The following is a 20,038-nucleotide window of genomic DNA, read 5'->3' on the forward strand; positions in this document are numbered from 1 at the left end:
GTAGTCTGATTATCTAATATTTATTTTGCTTGCCTCTATTTTCTAATGATTAAGACATCATGTACATCTTACATATATATGACTTTAGCATACTGTAAAGAATAAAATGCAAACACATTTTCAGTGCTTCAAATAGCATGGTCAATTGTAACAGCTCAATACATGATGACTCTACCATAAAATTCACTCAAAAGACTAAATAAAATTTTATAACTCCTTCCTCTCACCCCAAACATTTACATACTCTTAAGTCTTTAACTTCTTCTTGTAATTTCAATTTATCATAGAACGAGGTGAAAAAGTCACTTCGATCAACGTGTCTTGGTGCAACACACAATGCATCAATGTCGGCACCTAAAAAAAAATCCCGTCAACCACTAATTAGTACTACAAGAAAATTATTTTCCACCTTTTTGAGGCAGTATTTAATGGATAGTAACTGTTTAACATTATACTGGCAAGCTCTTAAAAAAAAAAAAAAATCACTCCTTATTGAAAATTATCAGTCGACACTGGGGTTGGGGCTCAGTAGTAGAGCACTTGCCTATCATGTGTGAGGCGCTGAGTTCGAATCTCAGCACTACATATAAATAAATGAATAAAATGAAGGTCCATCAACATCTAAAAAAATTTTAAAAGAAACATCAGTCACTAGAGGAAAAATGAGTTCTAATTAATAGGGACTATTTGTTCCTAAAGCATGCTGTAATATATACAGTGGGCCCAAATAATCCAGGAAACGGTGACAGAACTTTCAGGATAAAGAGAGGGAATTACTGAAATACAAAATCCAATGCCTTGATGTCATGAGTCCAACCATGTTCATAAGTTAAACAGTGACTCTCTAAACACTCTATGATAGGTGTCTACTGGCTCCCATATGAAAAAGGAGGATAACAAATCAATAATCTGAGTCATAAAAGAGAGAGGGCAAGGTGGAAGTTGGTCAACACAGCCATTTTTCTAAAAGATGAGATGTTAAGGCACTCTCTAGAGGCTATTTATATTTAGCACATTATTCACAAAGGAGAAAAGTGGTATATAGTACACAGGACACATCAGAAACGAATCTATTGTTACTGTGGAAAATTGGAAAAGAGAATACCACTATACAGAGAAATGGCAGATACTCTTAAAACAGAGGTCAGATATTAGTGGGGATATATCCCAGACTGTGTGAGCTCTATTTTATTGGTTCTACCAGTACATAGCTAAGAAAAACTGCTCAAGTTCTTTTGCCTATTTAAGTCTTAGACTACCTATAATATGAAAACAAAAGTACTGTGAGGAATAAATAAGATAATGAATATTAAGCACTTAACTCAGTGCCTGGTAAACAGAATTCAATAAATGTCCTTAGCCATGGTAACATTTTTATTGGGTATTGCACAGAGAAAATAAATATAAATAAGAAAATATTCAGTAATTATCAATAGATATGGATACATGCTGGGGTTGTGGTTTAGTAGTAGAACACCTGCCCAGCACATGTGAGACACTGAATTCTAGCTTCATCACCACATAAAAATAAATAAAAGTATTGTGTCCATCTACAACTAGAAAAAAAAAGATATGGATACGCCAGGTACAGTAGCGCATGCCTGTAATCCCAGCAACATAAAAGGTTGAGGCAAGAAGACTGCAAGTTCAAGACCAGCCTGAGCAACTTAGCAAGACGCTATCTCAAAATAAAAAATTAAAAAGGGCTGGGATGTAGCTCAGTGAAAAAGCACCCTGGGTTCAATCCCCAGTTAAAAAAAAAAAAAGCCATGGATACATATCAGTTTGTTTAATGTTTAATGATAAACTATTTGGAGTGTTTTTACTATAGAAAAAAGTAATAGCAATATTTGGAGTGACATACTATAGAAAAAAATAATAGCAATATTGGTCATGCATCTATCTAATAGACAAACAGCACTGGGTGCAGTGGTTCACACTGTAATCCCAGCCTCTCAGGAGGCTGAAGCTAAAGGATCACAAGTTCAAAGCCAGCCTCAACTCATGAGAACCTGTCTCAAAATAAAGAATAAAAAGAACTAGGGATGTATATCAGTGGGAAAGTACACTGGTTGAAAGACAACCTCCGGTACAAAAAATAAAATTCCTCTGTGGAAAAATGGCCTCTGTCAGCACTTTCCAATAGAGTAGTAGCCATTGGCTCAATGTAGCTATTCAACATATAAAACATAGCTAATTTCAACTGGACCTGTATTTTAATTTTACTTAATTTTAGTACTACATTAGAACAGACATGAAGGTATTATTTTACATTTTTAGTCTTTAGATCCCTTTAAGACTCTTTCTTCCATGAAAAACCTAAGCTTACAAGATTCACAAGTAACTGACACAAATTTTAAGAAATAAAATTTCTGTATCATAAATTTTAAGAAATAAAAAATGCATTCTTCAAAATAAAAAAAACAACTACTATTTTTTTTACCTTTTGTATGTACTCCTAATCTGTAAGATCCAAACGTAAAAATTTTTCCTCCAACATTTTCAATTACAGATTGTGGAAGATTCTGTTGAAACAAAAAATGGTAATCAGTGAAACAAAAGGGAAACTATTTTAAATGTAATTTTTAAAAAAAGTGTGGTAGTGCATGCCTAAAATCCCAGCTACCCAGGAGGCTTAAGCAGGAAGCTCATTTGAGCCTGGAAGTTTAAGGTCAGCTTTGAGTAATAGTGGAGGACTCTGTATTAAAAGCAAAACCCAAAACTCAAGATTAGCAGGGCTGAGGTTGTGGCTCAGTGGTAGGTGCTCGCCTAGCATGCATGAGGCATTGGATTCAATCCTCAGCACCACATAAATATATTGTGTCCACCTAAAACTAAAAAGTATTAAAAAAAAAAAAAAAGATTATAGTGCAAATGTATAGAGTAAATACTTATTTGTAAGTTCTTAAAAAAAAAAAAAAAAGTCAGCCAGCCTTTCACAGATAAATCTGATTTGGGATTCAACCAGCTTTGAACAGAAAAGTGTTCTTTGGTAAAGACCCATACTATTTTTGAATTTTGCCACATTTCTAAAAAACACTAATAAAGGAGATCATGTAGTTCCACAGGAGCAATGTTAGAATCAGGATTTTTATTTCATGACAAAGATTCTATATAAAATAATTCAGTAATATTAGGATATAAAAACATATTCTAATTGTTCAAAGGAAAAGATTATTATATTCAATGACTAAACCAAAAATCTAATAGAAGATTAGAGTATAATTTTACCATATTAACAGTGACTTGAAAGGCAATATTGGTAAACAGTAGTTCAGGAATTTAAAAAAATTATGATTTCCAATAGCGGTCTGGGGATATAGTTCAGAAGTAGGGGTGATGTTTAGTTATAAAACAATGCTGGGTTCAATCACTACTACTGGGGAGGGGGGATTTTCTTTTAATAAGTGCTAAATCAATCAGTATTTCTTTTTATTTTATTTAATAAAATTAATTTATTTAATAAAATTTTACTATTATTATTATTACTATTATTATTATTATTATTATTATTATTATTATTATTATTATTATTATTTTGGTGGTACCTAGGATTGAACCCAGGGGCACTTAACTACTAAGCCACATCCCCGGCCCTTTTTATATTTTATTTAGATAAAGGGTCCTACTGAGTTGCTTAGGGCCTCTTACTAAGTCCATGAGGCTGGCTCTAAACTCAAGATCTTCCTGCCTCAGCCTCTCAAGCCCTTGGGATTACAGGCGTGTGCCACCAGGCCTAGCTTCTTAATTTTTAATTCCTTGGTAATAAAGTCTCTATTCAGAATCAGAAAGTAGGAAATGACTCCCTCACCTCTCCAAAAATATAAATAACATAGATCTAGTGTTACTTACATTCAAAAAACTTTCTAAAGGGGAATTCTAATGGTTCAGGAACATTTATTTTATAGAATGAAGCATTATACAATCCTAGAACTGAAAATAAAACCATAAAGGTCATTAATATAAAAAGATTCATAGGCTGGGACTGTAGCTCAGTGGCAGAACACTTGCCTAGTATGTGTGAGGCACTGGGTTCAATCCTCAGCACCAGATAAAAATAAATAAAGGCATTCGGTCCATCTATAACTATCCCCCACCAAATTAAAAATAAATAAAATAAAAAGATTCAAGGAATTCTTTGTTTTTCAAGGACATTTGTAACCATCATGTTAGAAAACAGACAAGTTATATGTGAATTGATTTTTTGGGGGTGGGCAGGTTGGGTTAATACTAGGGATTGAACCCAAGGCATGCTACCACAGAGCTATATGCTACATCCCAACCATTTTTAGTTTGAGATGGGGTTGTGTTAGTTTTCCCAGGCTGGCCTTGAACTTGCCATCCTCCTCCCTCAGATCTCAAGTCTCTGGGATTACAGGCTGGTGCCACCATATCCAGCAACTGTTAATGTTTTTAAGAAGTAAAGAAAGCCTTTGTTTTGCTGTACTTAGATAATGAGAAAACCTAATTGTAATGCTGGCCTGATTATTTAAAATAAGCCACAAACTGGGCATGCTGGCTCACGTCTGTAATCTCAAGTGACTTGGGAGGCTAAGATAAGAGGATCAAAAGTTCAAGGCCAGTTTCACCAACCCTGTCTAAAAATTTAGTAAGACGTGGTCTCAAAATTAAAAAAAGAAAGGTAGGTGGGTAGATTGACTGATCTAGAAAAAAGAAATTAAAAAAATATATAACGGGCACAGTAATTGCAGCGACTTGAAGTCTCAAACTTATCAATTTAGCGAGGCCCTAAGCAAACCTGTCTCGAAAAATAAAATGGGCTGGGGATGTAGCTTGGTAGTTAAACACCTGGTATCCCCCCCCCCAAAAAATAAGTTAAAAAAATCAAATTTTAAAATAAAATAAGCCAGCAAGATGTGTGTAGAAATAGGCCTACAAAGAATTTAGAGAGAAACAATCTTAGAATATTGAACTTTGAACTTCTCCAGTAAAGACACAAATCTTCTGGACAAACACTTCTCCAAAACAACTTTTGGCAAGGACATAACATTCTACTCTTGCACCAACCAATACAGTAGCCACTATTGAGTACATAAATGTAGATAGTGTGATTAAGAACATGAATGTCTAATTTTGGTTAATTTTTATTTAAATGGTCACCTGTGGGTTAGAAACTACCTATGGCTACACTTCTAGACATTAGTATGTTTATAGCTATTACGATAACTGTAACAAGATAATTCAGGTCATAGAATTAAGCCTTTTTTAAGATTTCCAGTATTAGACATTCAAACTGAATACCACTGTTTAGTTTTTTTGTACTAATATTCTCTGAGTTTCTAATACTTTCATTATGATAGTTATACAACTGAGGAATCCATGGTTAGGCTTCTAGTTAAAGCAAAGATATTTTTACTAATACAATTTTCAATTGCAAAATCTTTTTTTTTTTTTTTTTTAACTAAATCTTAGAAGTATTAGATGGCAAACAAAGTAGCCATCTAAAGTAAAAATCACTGTGCAGGGTAACACACACCTGTAATCCCAGCTACTGGAGAAGCTGAGGCAAGAGGATCCCAGTATGAGACCAGCCTTACCAAAAGAGAAATGGAATCTCAAACCATAAAAATGGAAAGGATTGGGGATGTAGCTCAGGAGGCTGAAGGCAGGAGGATCATAAGTTCAAAGCCAGCCTCAGCAATTTAGCAAGATGCAGTCTTAAAGTAAAAAGGGGGGCTGGCGATGTGGCTCAGTGCTTAGGTGCCCCTGGATTAAAAAAAAAAATCCTCTTCTGGAAACAAAAACAATAGAATCACTAGTAACAGAAACAATACTCTGGTTTCACAATTTTCAAAAAAACCTCAAGGGGCTAGGGGGTTGTGGCTCAGCGATGGAGCGCTCGCCTAGCACGGACGAGGCCCTGGGTTCGATCCTCAGAACCATGAATGAATGAATGAATGAATGAATGAATGAATAAATAAATCTATTTAAAAAACACCTCAAGTTCCAGGTTTACTCGAGCTCCAAACACACACAGAGAGACACACACACACACACGTTTAAACCAGCTGTTCCTCAGCTCAAAAAACTGCCTTTCCAAAACTCTCATTTTCTATCAGAAACTCTATTAATGAGAAACATTAACAGATAAAGAACATAACTTAGAATACTCAAATTACTAACGTGTTAAATTGTTTTAACTATTATATCCATTGTTTTAAGAAAATATAAATTCAACTAAAGCCAAAATACTGAATTTTCTTCTAAGTTAACACTCTCCATCCTAATATCAAGTTTTCAGCTGTATTTAAAGCTTAAATATGCATTTTCTACTACCCCGGGAAAATTATCACTTTGGGGTATATTTTTTAAATGAATCAAATGAATTCCACACACAGCTCTAAAATACCTTTGCTTTAACCAGAAGCCTAACCAAGGATTCCTCAGTTGTATAACTATTCATAATAAAAGTATTAGAAACTCAGAGAATATTAGTACAAAAAACCCACCTCATTATTGTAGGATTCTGTGAGAGACAACATGATATTCTCAAATATAGTAAGTACTTGGGCTGGAGATGAAGATCAGAAGTATAGCATTTCCCTAGCATGCAAGAGGCCCTGGGTTCAATCTCTTACACTACAAAAAAAATTTAAAAAGTATGTGTTTTTTGCTGGGGACCAAATCCAGGAACTCACACAGGCTAATATAGTAAACTTTTTAAAACTACTTCAGGGAAACATGTATTATTTCTCTAAAGAGTATAAATTACTGAGTTCAGCTTTGAAAAGTTATAATCAAAGAGTACTTAGAGCCAGGCACAGAGGCACATCCCTGTAATACCAGTGACTTGTGAGGTTGAGGTAGGAGGATCAAATGCTCAAGGAAAGGGCCAAGGGTGGGGCCGGGACTCAGTAGTAGAGCACTTGCCTCACGTGTGTGAAGCACTGGGTCTGATTCTCAGCACCACACGTAAACAAGTGAATAAAATAAAGGTCCATTGACAACTAAATTAAAAAAAAAATCTTTTTTAAAAGTTCAAGGCCAGCTTCAACAACTTAGCAAGACCCTATCTCAAAATAACAAGGGCTAGGGATGTACTTCTGTGGTAAAGCATCCCTTGTTTCAATCCCTAGCTGTCCCCCACCCCCAGGGGGGTACTTAAAAAAATTTCTGAGTTCAATTTTTCTTGCTTTTCTTGTTCAATATTTCTTCAAAATAACCAGAAACAAAATATGTGAACTTCGGTCAACAGTCTAAAATGATCTCTACATTAAAGACTTTAAATTCTCAAGTAAAACCAGGTGATATAAGACACCTGAACTGCTATGTTCAGTTAGCTATATAGAACAAAATTTCTTTGTATACAAAAGAAGAATCTTACCTTGCTTTCACTGATTTCTCGTATCCACTCTTTCACCAAGTTATTTAATTTTCCCAAAATTAAAATCCTGTGGATAAAACAATTGTCAAGTATCAAGCTGTTTGTGATTCTATGTCATTACTGGTTAAATGAAAAGACATTTTAAATAGGTGGTTTCCTAAGTTTTATGTTTTTAAGTGATCAGAAACATATACTAGTTAGCTATAGGCACTGTTACACTGGGGAAAACATTTCTTCTGATAAATTTTGTACTATAAAAACCAAAAGCACCAAAAATCAAAACTAAGAGAACAGAGCTCTATGTAGAAAAAATTAAAGGTGTCTCTCCTAAGTATCACTTTTATCTGAAACAAATATATAGCTAACCCTGATTAACTAAGTAGTGAAGGCCTCAAATTAATTTCAACAATAAAAAATTACAAATTAAAATATGTGTGAGGTGCACACTCATACCTGCGCTGCAGCTCCTCTTCCTCTTCAAAAACCCCAAAGGGTTTCAAAGTCTCGATTAGTTTCTGTGTAAGTATGCAGTCAGTCTCCTTGGGGGCTGCTAAGCTGATAGGAGAAGTAATGCCATAGTGCTTCTGTGGCGGCTGTGTTTGTTGTGATCCCTGCGTCGTAACTGGACTAAAAATGGAATTGGAAAAAATTACTGCAAAAAAATTCTACAATTTGAAACCAAGCAACATGACTAGAAAAACTACTTTAGCAAAATATACTTCTAAACATAGTTTGCTCCCTGCCACAACTCGAATTTTTTTTTGTTTGTTTTTGTTCAAAAGACATTTTTGTAACAAGAGGTAACTTAAAGTAAGTGACCAAAAAGAAATTACTTTTCAGCAGGGCCCAGTGGCTCAAGCCTGTAATCCTAGTTACAGGTTCAGAAAGGAAGATGGCAAGTTCAAGGCCAGCCTAGGAAACTTAACCAAACTGTCTCAAAATAAAAAAGGGCTGGGGATGCAGCCCAATGCTAGAGCACTTGCCTAGCATATAGCAGGCTTTGGGTTCCATCCCTGGAATTAGGAGGAAAAAAAAAAAACGAAAGAAAAATTATTTCTCCTTGTCTCCCAAGGAGTTTAACTTAGTCACATCCTAAGTATCTAAATAAATAAGAATTCAGACCAAATATATTATTAGACAAAATGTGATACAGAATACAATAAACTTTTGAAAGAATCTACTCACTAAAAAGGAAACAAAATCCTTTACATTGTTATTTCTAAATTACTGATAAAACTCTGAACAAGAAATATTTTCACAACATAAGACTCCCCAAATGGAACATAACATGAAGCTCACACATAGCACAGCAAACCGTACAAACAAGTACAACTTGTGAGAAAACCATATTCATACTAAGCTTATTACTAATTTTCTTTTTTAAAAAATTGTAGCTGTAGATGGACAGAATGCCTTTATTTTATTTGTTTATTTTTATGCAGTGCTGAGGATCTAACCCAGCCTCACACATGCTAGGCAAGCGCTCTGCTGCTGAGCTACAGCCCCAGCCCTTATTACTGATTTTTGGAAAAAGAATAGAGGCTCAGGAGGCTGAGAGAGGAGGATTACAAGTTCAAAGTCAACCTCAGCAATGTAGCAAGGACCTAAGCATCTCAGCAAGACCCTGTCTAAATAAAAGACAAAAAAGGACTGAGGCCAGGTACAGTGGGTGCACACCTGTAATCCCAGCAGCTCAGGAGGATTTCAAGTTCAAAGTCAGCCTCCGAAAAAGTGAGAAGCTAAAGCAAGTCAGTGAGACCCTGTCTTTAAATAAAATACAAAATAGGGCTGGGGATGTTGCCCCTGAGTTCAATCCCTGGCACCAAAAAAGATTAAAAAAAAAAAAAAAAAAAGAATCTGACAATATTACACAGGTAAGTCGCATGAAAAATTTACCAACAGTCACTAGGTTCTAGCCAACAATGTGACTGATTAGTATCTTTTATCTTCTAATATTAACACAGATCAAATAATGCTAGGAAGCCCATACTGTTGTTACCCATTGGGCTGAATGTGGTATGCGCTCTAATCAACATTTTATGTTCTCTTTATATGATGTTTCAACATTCATAAAGACTATAGTAACATTTCCTGAATAAACATAAGATTTATTATCTTTGGCAGTAATCAATTCATGTCAGATCACTGCCTTGTACTCCTCTAAATGAAACTGCCTAGCTATGAAAGGCTGTGATGCTAATTCACAAATTCATGTGGGATCCACATGAAAAAGCACCAAGGATTTTCTGAAAAATGGAAGAAAAGTTTTATTTTCCTAACTTATGCTACTATCATTAAAGTATACATATTAACTTATACAAAACTAAACTCATACTGGCATCTTGGTTACTATGTATTTTCATTAATCACCAACAGTTCTCAGAATTCTTCAAAACAAACCACAAAGGTAGCCCTCAAAACTGCCTGACCACACCCTCCTCTCACAACACATACTAATAATTTCAGATAAAATATTTATATGCTTATTTTTTGAAGTTTTACTCTTTCCAGATTTACTAGGGTATAATGGTATGCCCAAAAGGGGGAGGGAGACAACATATAAAATTTGGTGAGTTCAGAAATATGCACACACTTTTGTTTCCATCAACACCACAATCAAAATAATAAACATATCCATTGCCTCCAGTTGCTTTGCGTCCCTTTATTTTATTTTGCTTTGTTGTGGCAGGGTACAACACATGAAATCAGTGAATTTTTAAGTGTACATTAAGTTACTGTTGAAGAATTTTAATTGTTACAAAGTACACTTACCTCAAATCCTAGCATAACTGCATTCTCTTGTGCAAATAAGCTATAGTTTTCATGATCATGCTAGAATTACCAGCACTTTTATAAATGATGTGAACATAAAGGGCAGAAATGAAAATGTAAAGTTCATTCTATCCAGGAGAGATTTGATTCAAGCAAAGAAAGCTTTCAAGTCAAATTTAAGTTTCATTAGCTTCAATCAATAAATCTGTTTTGTACAAATAACATGTTTTTTCCATATTTTTCTCCATTCTGAGGGGTTGTATTCCTTACTAGTTCAGTTTGGATCATCAACAAAACATGAATACACATTCTTTGTGGAATTAAGATTCCTTTTTATCTTTCCCATTTTTCCAAATATTCAAACTTTTCATTGTCTCAAACACACACACATACACACACACACACACACACAAAAAAAAAAATCCAATGTTCAGAAAGCTCCTGTCTACTTCAACTATCTTGCTATAATAGCAGAATACAGATTCACATTTATAAATTCACACAAAATTAGCACAATTTGAAAAAATTACTGATATCTACATTAGTCTCCACATTTTAATATTTTGATGGGAAAATAAATCATATGCAAGTTAGAAATTTTCTCCCTTTAAAATGTAGTAATATCATCCAGCCTTGGTATTGTAAGTATATGACCATACCCATTTGTTCTGATTCAAAAAAATTATAAAACACATACCTACATTCCTGTAGAACATCTATATCAAGTAAGAACATGCATAAAATAAGTAAAAATAAACCCCCTCCCCCAAAAAATGAAGCTTAAAAGATAGTTGTAGCTCCAATAAAGATGGTTGCTAGATACTTTGAGTGGCCTAAGGAGAAACAGTAACCATTGTTGTACTAGTAGAGAAGTCTCATTTCTTCCATTTATTAAATTTTTTTTTTGGTGGGGATTGAACCCAGGACCTTGTGATTCAAGAAATAACACATATAATACATACCTAGAGGCAAGCACTCAACCAACTGAGCTATATCCCCAGCCCTCTTCCATCTAAATCTAACTTTAGAAATGAGAATAGGTAGCCAGTCACAGTGGACAGGTATACATACCCGTAGAACATCTATATGAAGTAAGAATATGCATAAAATAAGTAAAAATAAACCTAGCTCTAGCATGAGGGAGGCCCTGGGATCTATCTATTGGGATTGGTGGAGGGAACACATACTAGATGTTAAATATAGAGTAATAAAAACAATTTCAGGAATCTTTTCATTGTTGATCTGTTTCTAACAAAGACAAAAACATATACTTAAACACTGGACAACTGGGAACATAAGCCTCAGAAAAAGAAGGATTGTTTTACTTGTCTCCTGGAACCGTACATTAGACTACTACCAACCCCAAGAAGGCAAAGCTCGTCCTTCCATTCCTGAAAACATTAGACTTCTGCCCATGTCTATCTTTCTCTAGAAACACTTCTAGAAATGTATTTAATTTTCTTCATACAGTAATCTACTTTAAAAAGAAAATTTCAACAATGTATGTAAAACAACGAAAAATATCAACACATAAACCTACAATATGATGATTCACTAAAATTTCTTATTGGGGCTGGGTGCAATGTGCACACCTGTAATCCCAGCTACAGGGGAGGCTGAAGCAGAAGAATTACATTCCAGGCCAGCCTGGCCAATTGATCCAGATTGTCTCAAAACAAAAAATAGTAGGCCCTGGGTTCCGTGGCACAGGCTTATAATCCCAGAGGTTTGAGAGGCCAAGGCAGGAGGATCACAAATTCAAAGCTGGCCTCAGTAACCTAGCAAGGCCCTAAGCAACTTAGAGAAACCCCGTTTCTAAATAAAACATAAAAAAGGGTTGGAGATGGGCTCAGTGGTTAAGTGCCTCTGGGTTCAATCCCAGGTACCAAAAATAAATTAATTAAAAATAAAAAGGGCTGGGGATATACAGCTAACTGGTACAGTACCTTTGGGTTCCATCCCAAGTATCACAAAATAATAAAAGAAAACAAGTACATATGAGCTTTTCCTGAGCATCATTTATTTTCATCTTATGAATGTGATTTGTATTTATGTCTAGGATACTGCTTAAATAAATACCTAAGAATGAAACTGGTGCCCATCCAGCAAGTTCTATACTCTCTAAAAATCATTACATTTCCATAATAACTAATGTTTAGTGCCCTAAATTTTTCTAGCCTCCTTCTAACTTTTCATCCACCTCTGATGAAAACATCTTTGTAGTTATTAAATATGTAACTAAAGCTTCTTAAGTCTTAATCCTTCATAGGATTAAATAAAAAATAAAAATACATATATACACTTATAGGGTTTCTTTTGTTTTTTTGAGACAGGGTCTTGCTAAATTGCTTAGGCTGGTCTGCAACTTGTGGTACTCCTGCCTTAGCTCCCAAGTTGCTGGGATTATAGGCATGCACCACAGCGCCCAGCCCTACACATATCAATTTTGCCCCCTCAAAATCACATGACAGCCAAGCATTACATACACACATACACATAAAGACACACACACGCACCCCTACCTCTTCTTTTCAGGTTCAGGACATGATATATTTTTTTCAGAATTTTTCCCTCCTCAGAATATGGGCTATTCTCCTTATATGTTCTATATAAAGTTGGCCTTTAAAATATATCAACCTTTTTTAATAGTAACAACATTCTATGTAGCTAAGCATTACAACTATTCTAGTTCTTATCCTTGGCTATCTTTATGCCACTCCTTTCCTCTCCCTTGCCAGAGAGGTCCATCACATACACTTGGATTTACCTAGAATTTATTATATCTCTTCTCTACTTTGAGTAACAAATTATGAAGCTAAAAACTCTAATGCATTTATAACACTAAAGGGCTGTAACAAAACATGAGTTTTCCAATTAATGTTGGAAAAAAGGGTATTCCTTTAGCCACATTAGGTTGTTCAAGACCTAACTCTAATAAAGATACTCTAGCTACAAAGAATTACTTGACTTTTATGTAAAATTAGCATGACTGTTGGCTGTTTATTTTGGCTAGATATTTATTTCAAATGTTTGGGCAACCAATTTTAATTAATATGCACAAAACGAACTATCAAAAACAACCTAGGAGTCAGTTATGGTGACCCATGCCTGTAATCCCAGGGGCTTAAGAGGCTGAGGCAGGAGGATCACAAACTCAAAAATAGCCTCAGCAACTTAGCAATGACCTAAACAACTTGGTGAGACCCTGTCTCAAAATAAAAAATTAAAAGGGCTGAGGATGTGGTTCAGTGAATAAGCACCACTGGATTCAATCCCTGGTACCAAAACACACACACATACACACACCACACCCAAACTTGGTAATTATAAAACTAACTCAAATAGTACAAATTCCTATAATTTGTTAATTGTAATTTAGCAGCCATGCATTCAAACAGTCAAAGTGTTATCAATGTCTGAATATATTATAATGATAATATTATACATTTTAAGTCAAATCTAAATTCCTCATTATTTCAAAATACTTAAGAATTACAACCAGGCACGGTGGTGCACACCTATAATCCCAGCAATATGGGAGGCGGAGACAGGAGCATTGCAAGCTCGAGGCAAGTCTCAGCAATCTAGTGAGAACTGTCTCAAAATAAAACAGAAAGGTTGGGGAAATTGACCCTGAGTTCAATCCCTATACCCCCCCCCCACACACACACAAAAGAAAAAAAAATTGTATAAGTACTAAGAGAAAATGAAGAATAGTATTTTCAGTGCATAATTAAGACAAAACATAAAAGCCACACCCCAAAACAAATTGTGTTATACAATTTATGTAACAAAAAATACATCAGTAAGAAAGGTTACAGCAAATAGTAGGAAAAACAGAATTGTTAAATAATTTTTTAAAAAGTGTCACTTCAAATCAGGGAAGCTAATTAAAACCAACAAACTAGAGAAAAACAAAATCTTTACCAACTAAACATTCAGGGAAAACAAGAGACCATTGTAAACCTCCAATGTTAGCAATGGTGTTAACAATATGCACTCCCAATGGAAGTGAACTTTTGGCATATCACTTAAAAAACATCTGGCAATATTCATCAAATATTAAAACGCATATGCCAATTTTAAAAGTTTATAGCAATTTATCTTAAAAACATCAGGACAAGGGCTGGGGTTGAATGTAGGCACTTGCCTGGCATGTGTAAGGCATTGGGTTTGATTCTAAGCACCACATAAAAAGAAATAAAATAAAATAAAGGTCTATCAACAACTAAAAAAAAAAAAAAAAAAAAAAATACTAGGACAATTTGGGCACTGGGATGCATGACTAAAATCCAAGCAACTCTAGAGGCCAAGGGAGGAATATCACAAGTTTCCCAGGCCAGTCTCAACAATTTAACAAGACCCTCAGCAACCTAGTGAGAACCTATCCCAAAGGGCTGGGGATGTAGTTCAGTGGTAAAACATGCCTGGATTCAATCCCTAGTCAAAGATACTGAAGGTTGTTCACTGGACGGATCCCTGTATGCAATACAGTAAAAAAAAAAAAAAAAAACAGGAAGCCACCTAAATACCATCAACATAAGATTAATTACAGTACATGCTTACACAATAATACTATGCCATATAAAAAGGGGGTAGTCAGCACATGCAGTAGCATGAAAAGATGCACACAAAATGTCAAAAAAAAAAAAAAGCTGCAGAAAAATTTAAAACTACACTGAGATTCTATTTCACTCCAGTGAGAATGGCAAGAAACAAGTAACAATAAATGTTGAGGAGGATATGGGAACATCATACTCATACATTGCTGCAAATTGGTGCAATAACTCTAAAAAGAAGTATGGAGAGTCCTTAGAAAACTTGGAATGGAACCACCATTTCACCCAGTTATTCCATTCCTTGGTGTATACCCAAAGGACTTAAAATCAACATACTATAGTGACAGAGTCACATCAATGTTTATAGCAGCTCAATTCAAGACTGCTAAGCTATGGAACCAATCTAGATGTCCTTTAACAGATGAATGGATAGAAACTGTGGTATATATACAAAATGGAATATTACTCAGCCCTAAAGAAGAATGAAATGATGGTGTTTGCTATTAAATGGATGGAACTGGAGGCTATCATGTTAAGTGAAATAAACAAATCCCCCACACCTCCACCAAAAAAACAAAACAAAAAACCAAAGGCCAAATGTTCTGTCTGATATGTGTATATATGCTAACACATAATAGGGGGCGGGTAAAAGAAGTTCAATGGGTCAGACAAAGGGGAATGAAGGGAAGGGAGAGGGGATGGGAATAAGAAAGACAATAAAATGAATAGGACATAACCTTCCTATGTTCATATATGAACATGCAACCAGTTTAACTTCACATCATGTATAACTTCAAGAATGGGATCCTAATTTGAATAAGTTATACTCCATGTATGTATAACATGTCAAAATACACTCTATTGTCATGTGTACTTGAAAAAAACAAATAAAATAAAAAGTAAATCACTTTACTGCTCCAAAACACTTAACCCAATTTCCCTACAATCATTTTCTCATTTAAATTACTTTTAACAGAAAAGTATTGTAATCATAACTATACATGAAAGACGATGTTAAAATCAGAAATACGGGGATGTTTAAGATAGCCTCTGTTCTGAATAACAATGAGAAATTTACTCTGGGATTCAGATCCTTAACAATAAATGCAAAATAAAAGCCTGAAAAAAAATAAAGAAGTATGGCTACGCAGAGAGAAAATAGGCAGTTTAGGCTGATAACACACAAAGGACAACGTCATTTCCCCAGTGGCATTTTCCCAAACATTTAATGTTTTAAGCACTTTGTCTCACCCCAATTTATACAAAGTTCAAACTATTGATGAATGAATCTCTGTCTCCTAATGTTGGCATTTGGAACAAGTTGTGGTCCATGCTATCAACAGGGTCAACTTGTCTAAAAATTTATAGCCCCTACCCAACAGAAAATAATTTTATCATTTCTATGATAAAGTTAAAATTGAAAGCTTAACTTGCTAGACAGTCTTGTTTAGAAGCAATCAGATAAACTAAAATAACTTCTTGTATATAGGTAATTTGCTGTCCAAAGGTCTGACCTTAAACATAATATGTGCATTCAGGTTAAGCAAAGAAAAAGAGTTTGGATGGAGAAGGAAAGAAGTATTTCTCTAAAGTATCTTAATGTACAAAATATATCATCCTCTTTCACAAGGCATAGCAAATAATGACAGAAACTCAAGAGTCAAGCATATAACCAAGGTAATCTATTTCCTAAGAAATTATTCTAAGGTTGGACACACTGGCAGATAACTGTATTACAGGTACAACTGAGGTAGGAGGACCCCAAGTTCCCCAGCTAGTCAACCTAGAAAGACCCTGTTCTCAAAATTTAGAATATAAATAAAGGCCTGGGAAGCGGCTTCACAGTAGAGGACCCCTAGCTTCAATATCAGAACGAGGGTGGAGTGGGGAGGGTGAGGATAGCTGACCACTTGTTCTGTGTTAAATTGTACTAAGTATGTTTAGAACACAACTGCATTCTTGAAAAATATATTCAAGGTGGATGATCCAGCCAATATTTAGTAGGCAGCATCAGAGGATCAAACAGAGAGGTAAATATATGCTCAATGGGAATGAAACAGGATGAAGCACAAGGTCAAACAAGGTTGATTATGTAGGCAATAGGTACTTGCTATTCAATTACTACAATGGCCAGATTACTATCCTCCCTTCCTAAAGGTACTTCTGAGGGCCCCACTGCCTTCTTTCTCCTTACTATCTAGGAGAAATTAAACAACAATAACCTCAGATTCTCAAATTGCAGCACTCCTGTATCAACCTGCCAAGTACACCTTGAAAATGAAGGCAATATAAAGAGAAGCTGAAAAAAAATATATTAAAATGTGTCAGAAAAGTAAAAAATATATAAAACTCCAAGGAAACCCATCAATCTGTATAATTAAAATGTACTAATAAAAAAATTATTAAAGCATAGTTTTATATACATTAATGCCAGGAAATGCAATTTAAACATTTCAGGTGACCAAAATGACTGTGATACTACTCTTAATCCCAAACTGTAGAAACTAATAAAATACAATGAGCTGGTTTCTGGATGAAATATAGGTTAATATGAATTTGCAAAATAACTTCGATAGAAGAAAGAAATGACATCTAACAAATCCCTCACATTTTTTACTTTCCCAAATCCTTAAATTCCAGGCTGAGGATGTGAGTCACTGATCCCCACAGCCCTGGGTTCAATCCCCACTATCACCAAAAAATAAAACGCTAAATAGGACCAAATACTTAAATTTCCACAAATAAGAATGTGGAAAACTCTGGCCTAATACCCAAAATTCCCACAGAAGCATCTACACCCAGTCACTAAAAATACTTGCCGGGTACTGTCCATAGTCCCAGCTACCTGAAAAGCTAAGGCAAAAGCTTCTCTTGAGCCCAGAAGTTCTGAGCCAGCCTGGGCAACAGTCTAGGAGCAAAGAAGAAAGACAATGGAAAAGGGAAAAAGGAAAAGGGCCGGGCCGGGATTACCTACAAAGATCTTAGGTTCTACAGAATATATTACACTGTGTGTATGTAAGTATATAGTATGTTATCTGTAAATAGTTTGATATTTAAATTTTTTTCTGTACCAAAAATCTTGAGCTTGGACATTTCTTTTTTTTGAGATGGGTGTCCCTATGTTTTCAGGTTGGACTCAAGCAATCCTCCCACCTCCTGTCACCCCAGCACTAGGACTGTAAAAAGGACTTCCTTTTGCCTGAAAATGTCCAATGGATGGCCAAAAGCAGGATTAAAGACTTGGCATCTCTGCCTGCATTTTGCATTCGTCTTCTTTGCTCCTAGTCACCTTGGATTCCAGGAACAAGATATGATAGATAAATATCTTTTGATGAGTTCAAGTTACCCACAGTTAACAGCAATTTCTTATCCAGGACAAGGCCCTGCCTGCCCAATCCTGAGATAACAGACAGACCTGATCAACATCGCCTGCTTTGGCAGCTGTGCAATCCCTCCAGCTATGCAGACCCCTCACCATTGCCCCTATTCCCCTTTCTATGAAACTTCAAAGTCATTTTTAGTCTCTGGAAGACACAGCTAAGGGCACCGGTCTCCTGTGTTCCTCATATAGCCATGCTGATAAAAGTTCCTTTCATGTTTTTCACCATTACCTTTTCTGTTTGGTTTTTGGGGTGAGTGATCAGATTTGATTTGTTGGATTTTCAAAGTCTGGGTTCTGGCCTAGGACTCTGGTATCAGGACTACAAGTTAGCACCATAGCACCTTGGGAAAAATGGGTCTTAAAATGTAAACTGACTCCAGCTGAACTGATCAAACATGGTTCTCAACAGAATCCACAAAAGATGGGATAAGCATGGAAACCAGAACTAATTTAAACACCAATCTACAATTTAGCACCCTCAAAAACTTGGCCAAGGGGATACTTTCAGCCTCACTTTAATCTATTTTAAGAGGAACCAATACTTCCAGCAACACTACTGCCTTGTAAATCATAAGCCAAGATTATGCAATTATTTAAAAGCTATTGAATAGGGCACAGTGGCACATGCCTAAATCCCAGCAATCAGGGAGGACAAGGCAGGAGGATCCCAAGTTTGAGGCCAACCTGAGCAACCAAGCATTAAGAAATTGTCTCAAAATTTAAAAGGGGGCGGGGGAGGCTGGGGTATAGTTGGTGGTAAAGTATCCCAGAGTTCAAACCCCAGTACCACACCAAAAAAAAAAAAAAAAAAGCAGCTAGAATACTGAAAACACAGAATAAAAAACAAAAGAAATGAGAAACAGCTAAGAATCCAAATGGTCTCATTTTCTAGGAAAGTAGTTTTTATAAATGTGCCTACATGCAAATGAAGGTGATAAATTTAAGTGTAATGGTAACATAAAGTTGATTTAGTTACCAAGGAATGGAATGTTCCGATGAACCAAAACACTTTGAAATTTATGTTATTAAATAAGAAGGCTTTCACTTTAGGAGGAAAATCAAGAAATAGGAATTGAGTAAGCTCATAAACTTACTCCATCTACCATCTTCCATCTCAATTTCTCTACTAAAAAAGCATGACCTGAAAACACTCTTAAAGATAAAAACACCCCACATTCCAAAACCATTCACTGAGTAGCAAGCAATTCACTACAAATGCTCCAAAATCTTAAAACAAAGAGTCAGAGGCTGAGGATACAGAAAAGTGGTAGTCTATGAGGCCTTATGTTTAATCCCTAGTCCTGTCCCCACCTCCCCAAAAAACTAGTTATGATAATAAAGCTAAAACAATCCCAACCCTTTGTAATCTGTTGCATTAACATCTGACCTACCATTTTCAGCAAGATAAGTAAGACCTATAAAGAAAAGTATCATGTTTTCTCATATATGGAAGCTGGGAGGGGAGGGGTAGAGATGCAATGAAAGTAAAGGGGAGATCATTAGAGTAGAGGCAGACAGGGAAGGGAGGAAAGCTGGGAGATACTGGGGAGTAAAATGATAAAATTATGTTTTTATGTATTATGAATATGCCACAATGAATTCTACCATTCTGTATAACTAATATGTAAATAACAAAACTCTGACCTACTCTGTATTCTGAATGTACCTTTTAACCAGGTATGACTTTATTACATCATGACTGTCATTTAGAAAATAATGAATTCACTGAATTCCAAATACTGACACACATTAAGCAACATCAAAAAACCTACATCCATTAATACCATCACTACCTGGACACAGTGGCATATGCCTTTAATCTCAGCAGCTTGGGAGGATGAGGCAAGAGTATCCAATGGTCAAGGCTAGCCTGGGCAACTTCGAAAGACCCTCTCTCAAGAAAAAAAAATTAAAAGGGCTGGGGATATAGCTCAGCATCCTAGGTTCAATCTCCATTGGGGGGGAATTCATCACCAATAT

At 35.5% G+C, this 20,038-nt stretch overlaps 1 protein-coding gene across 4 annotated transcripts in view; it reads right to left on the bottom strand.

Annotated features, from left to right (window-relative positions):
* The window catches only part of Papola (poly(A) polymerase alpha), a 62,231-nt gene that overhangs the window by 38,543 nt on the left and 3,650 nt on the right, over positions 1-20,038 (bottom strand). For all 4 annotated transcript variants that reach the window (XM_046440517.2, XM_046440515.2, XM_046440516.2 and 1 more), the window contains exons 2-5: positions 7,799-7,972; positions 7,346-7,412; positions 2,444-2,525; positions 245-354 (exon numbers count right to left, since the gene is read on the bottom strand). In XM_046440517.2, the coding sequence (XP_046296473.1) occupies positions 245-354; positions 2,444-2,525; positions 7,346-7,412; positions 7,799-7,972 (433 nt within the window). The remainder of the gene's footprint in view (positions 1-244; positions 355-2,443; positions 2,526-7,345; positions 7,413-7,798; positions 7,973-20,038) is intronic.

This window comes from Marmota monax, unplaced genomic scaffold (genome assembly GCF_021218885.2).
Source record: "Marmota monax isolate L192 unplaced genomic scaffold, Marmota_monax_Labrador192_F-V1.1 WCK01_AAM20220418_F8-fsc00017, whole genome shotgun sequence".
In the NCBI taxonomy this organism is placed as follows: Eukaryota; Metazoa; Chordata; class Mammalia; order Rodentia; family Sciuridae; genus Marmota; species Marmota monax.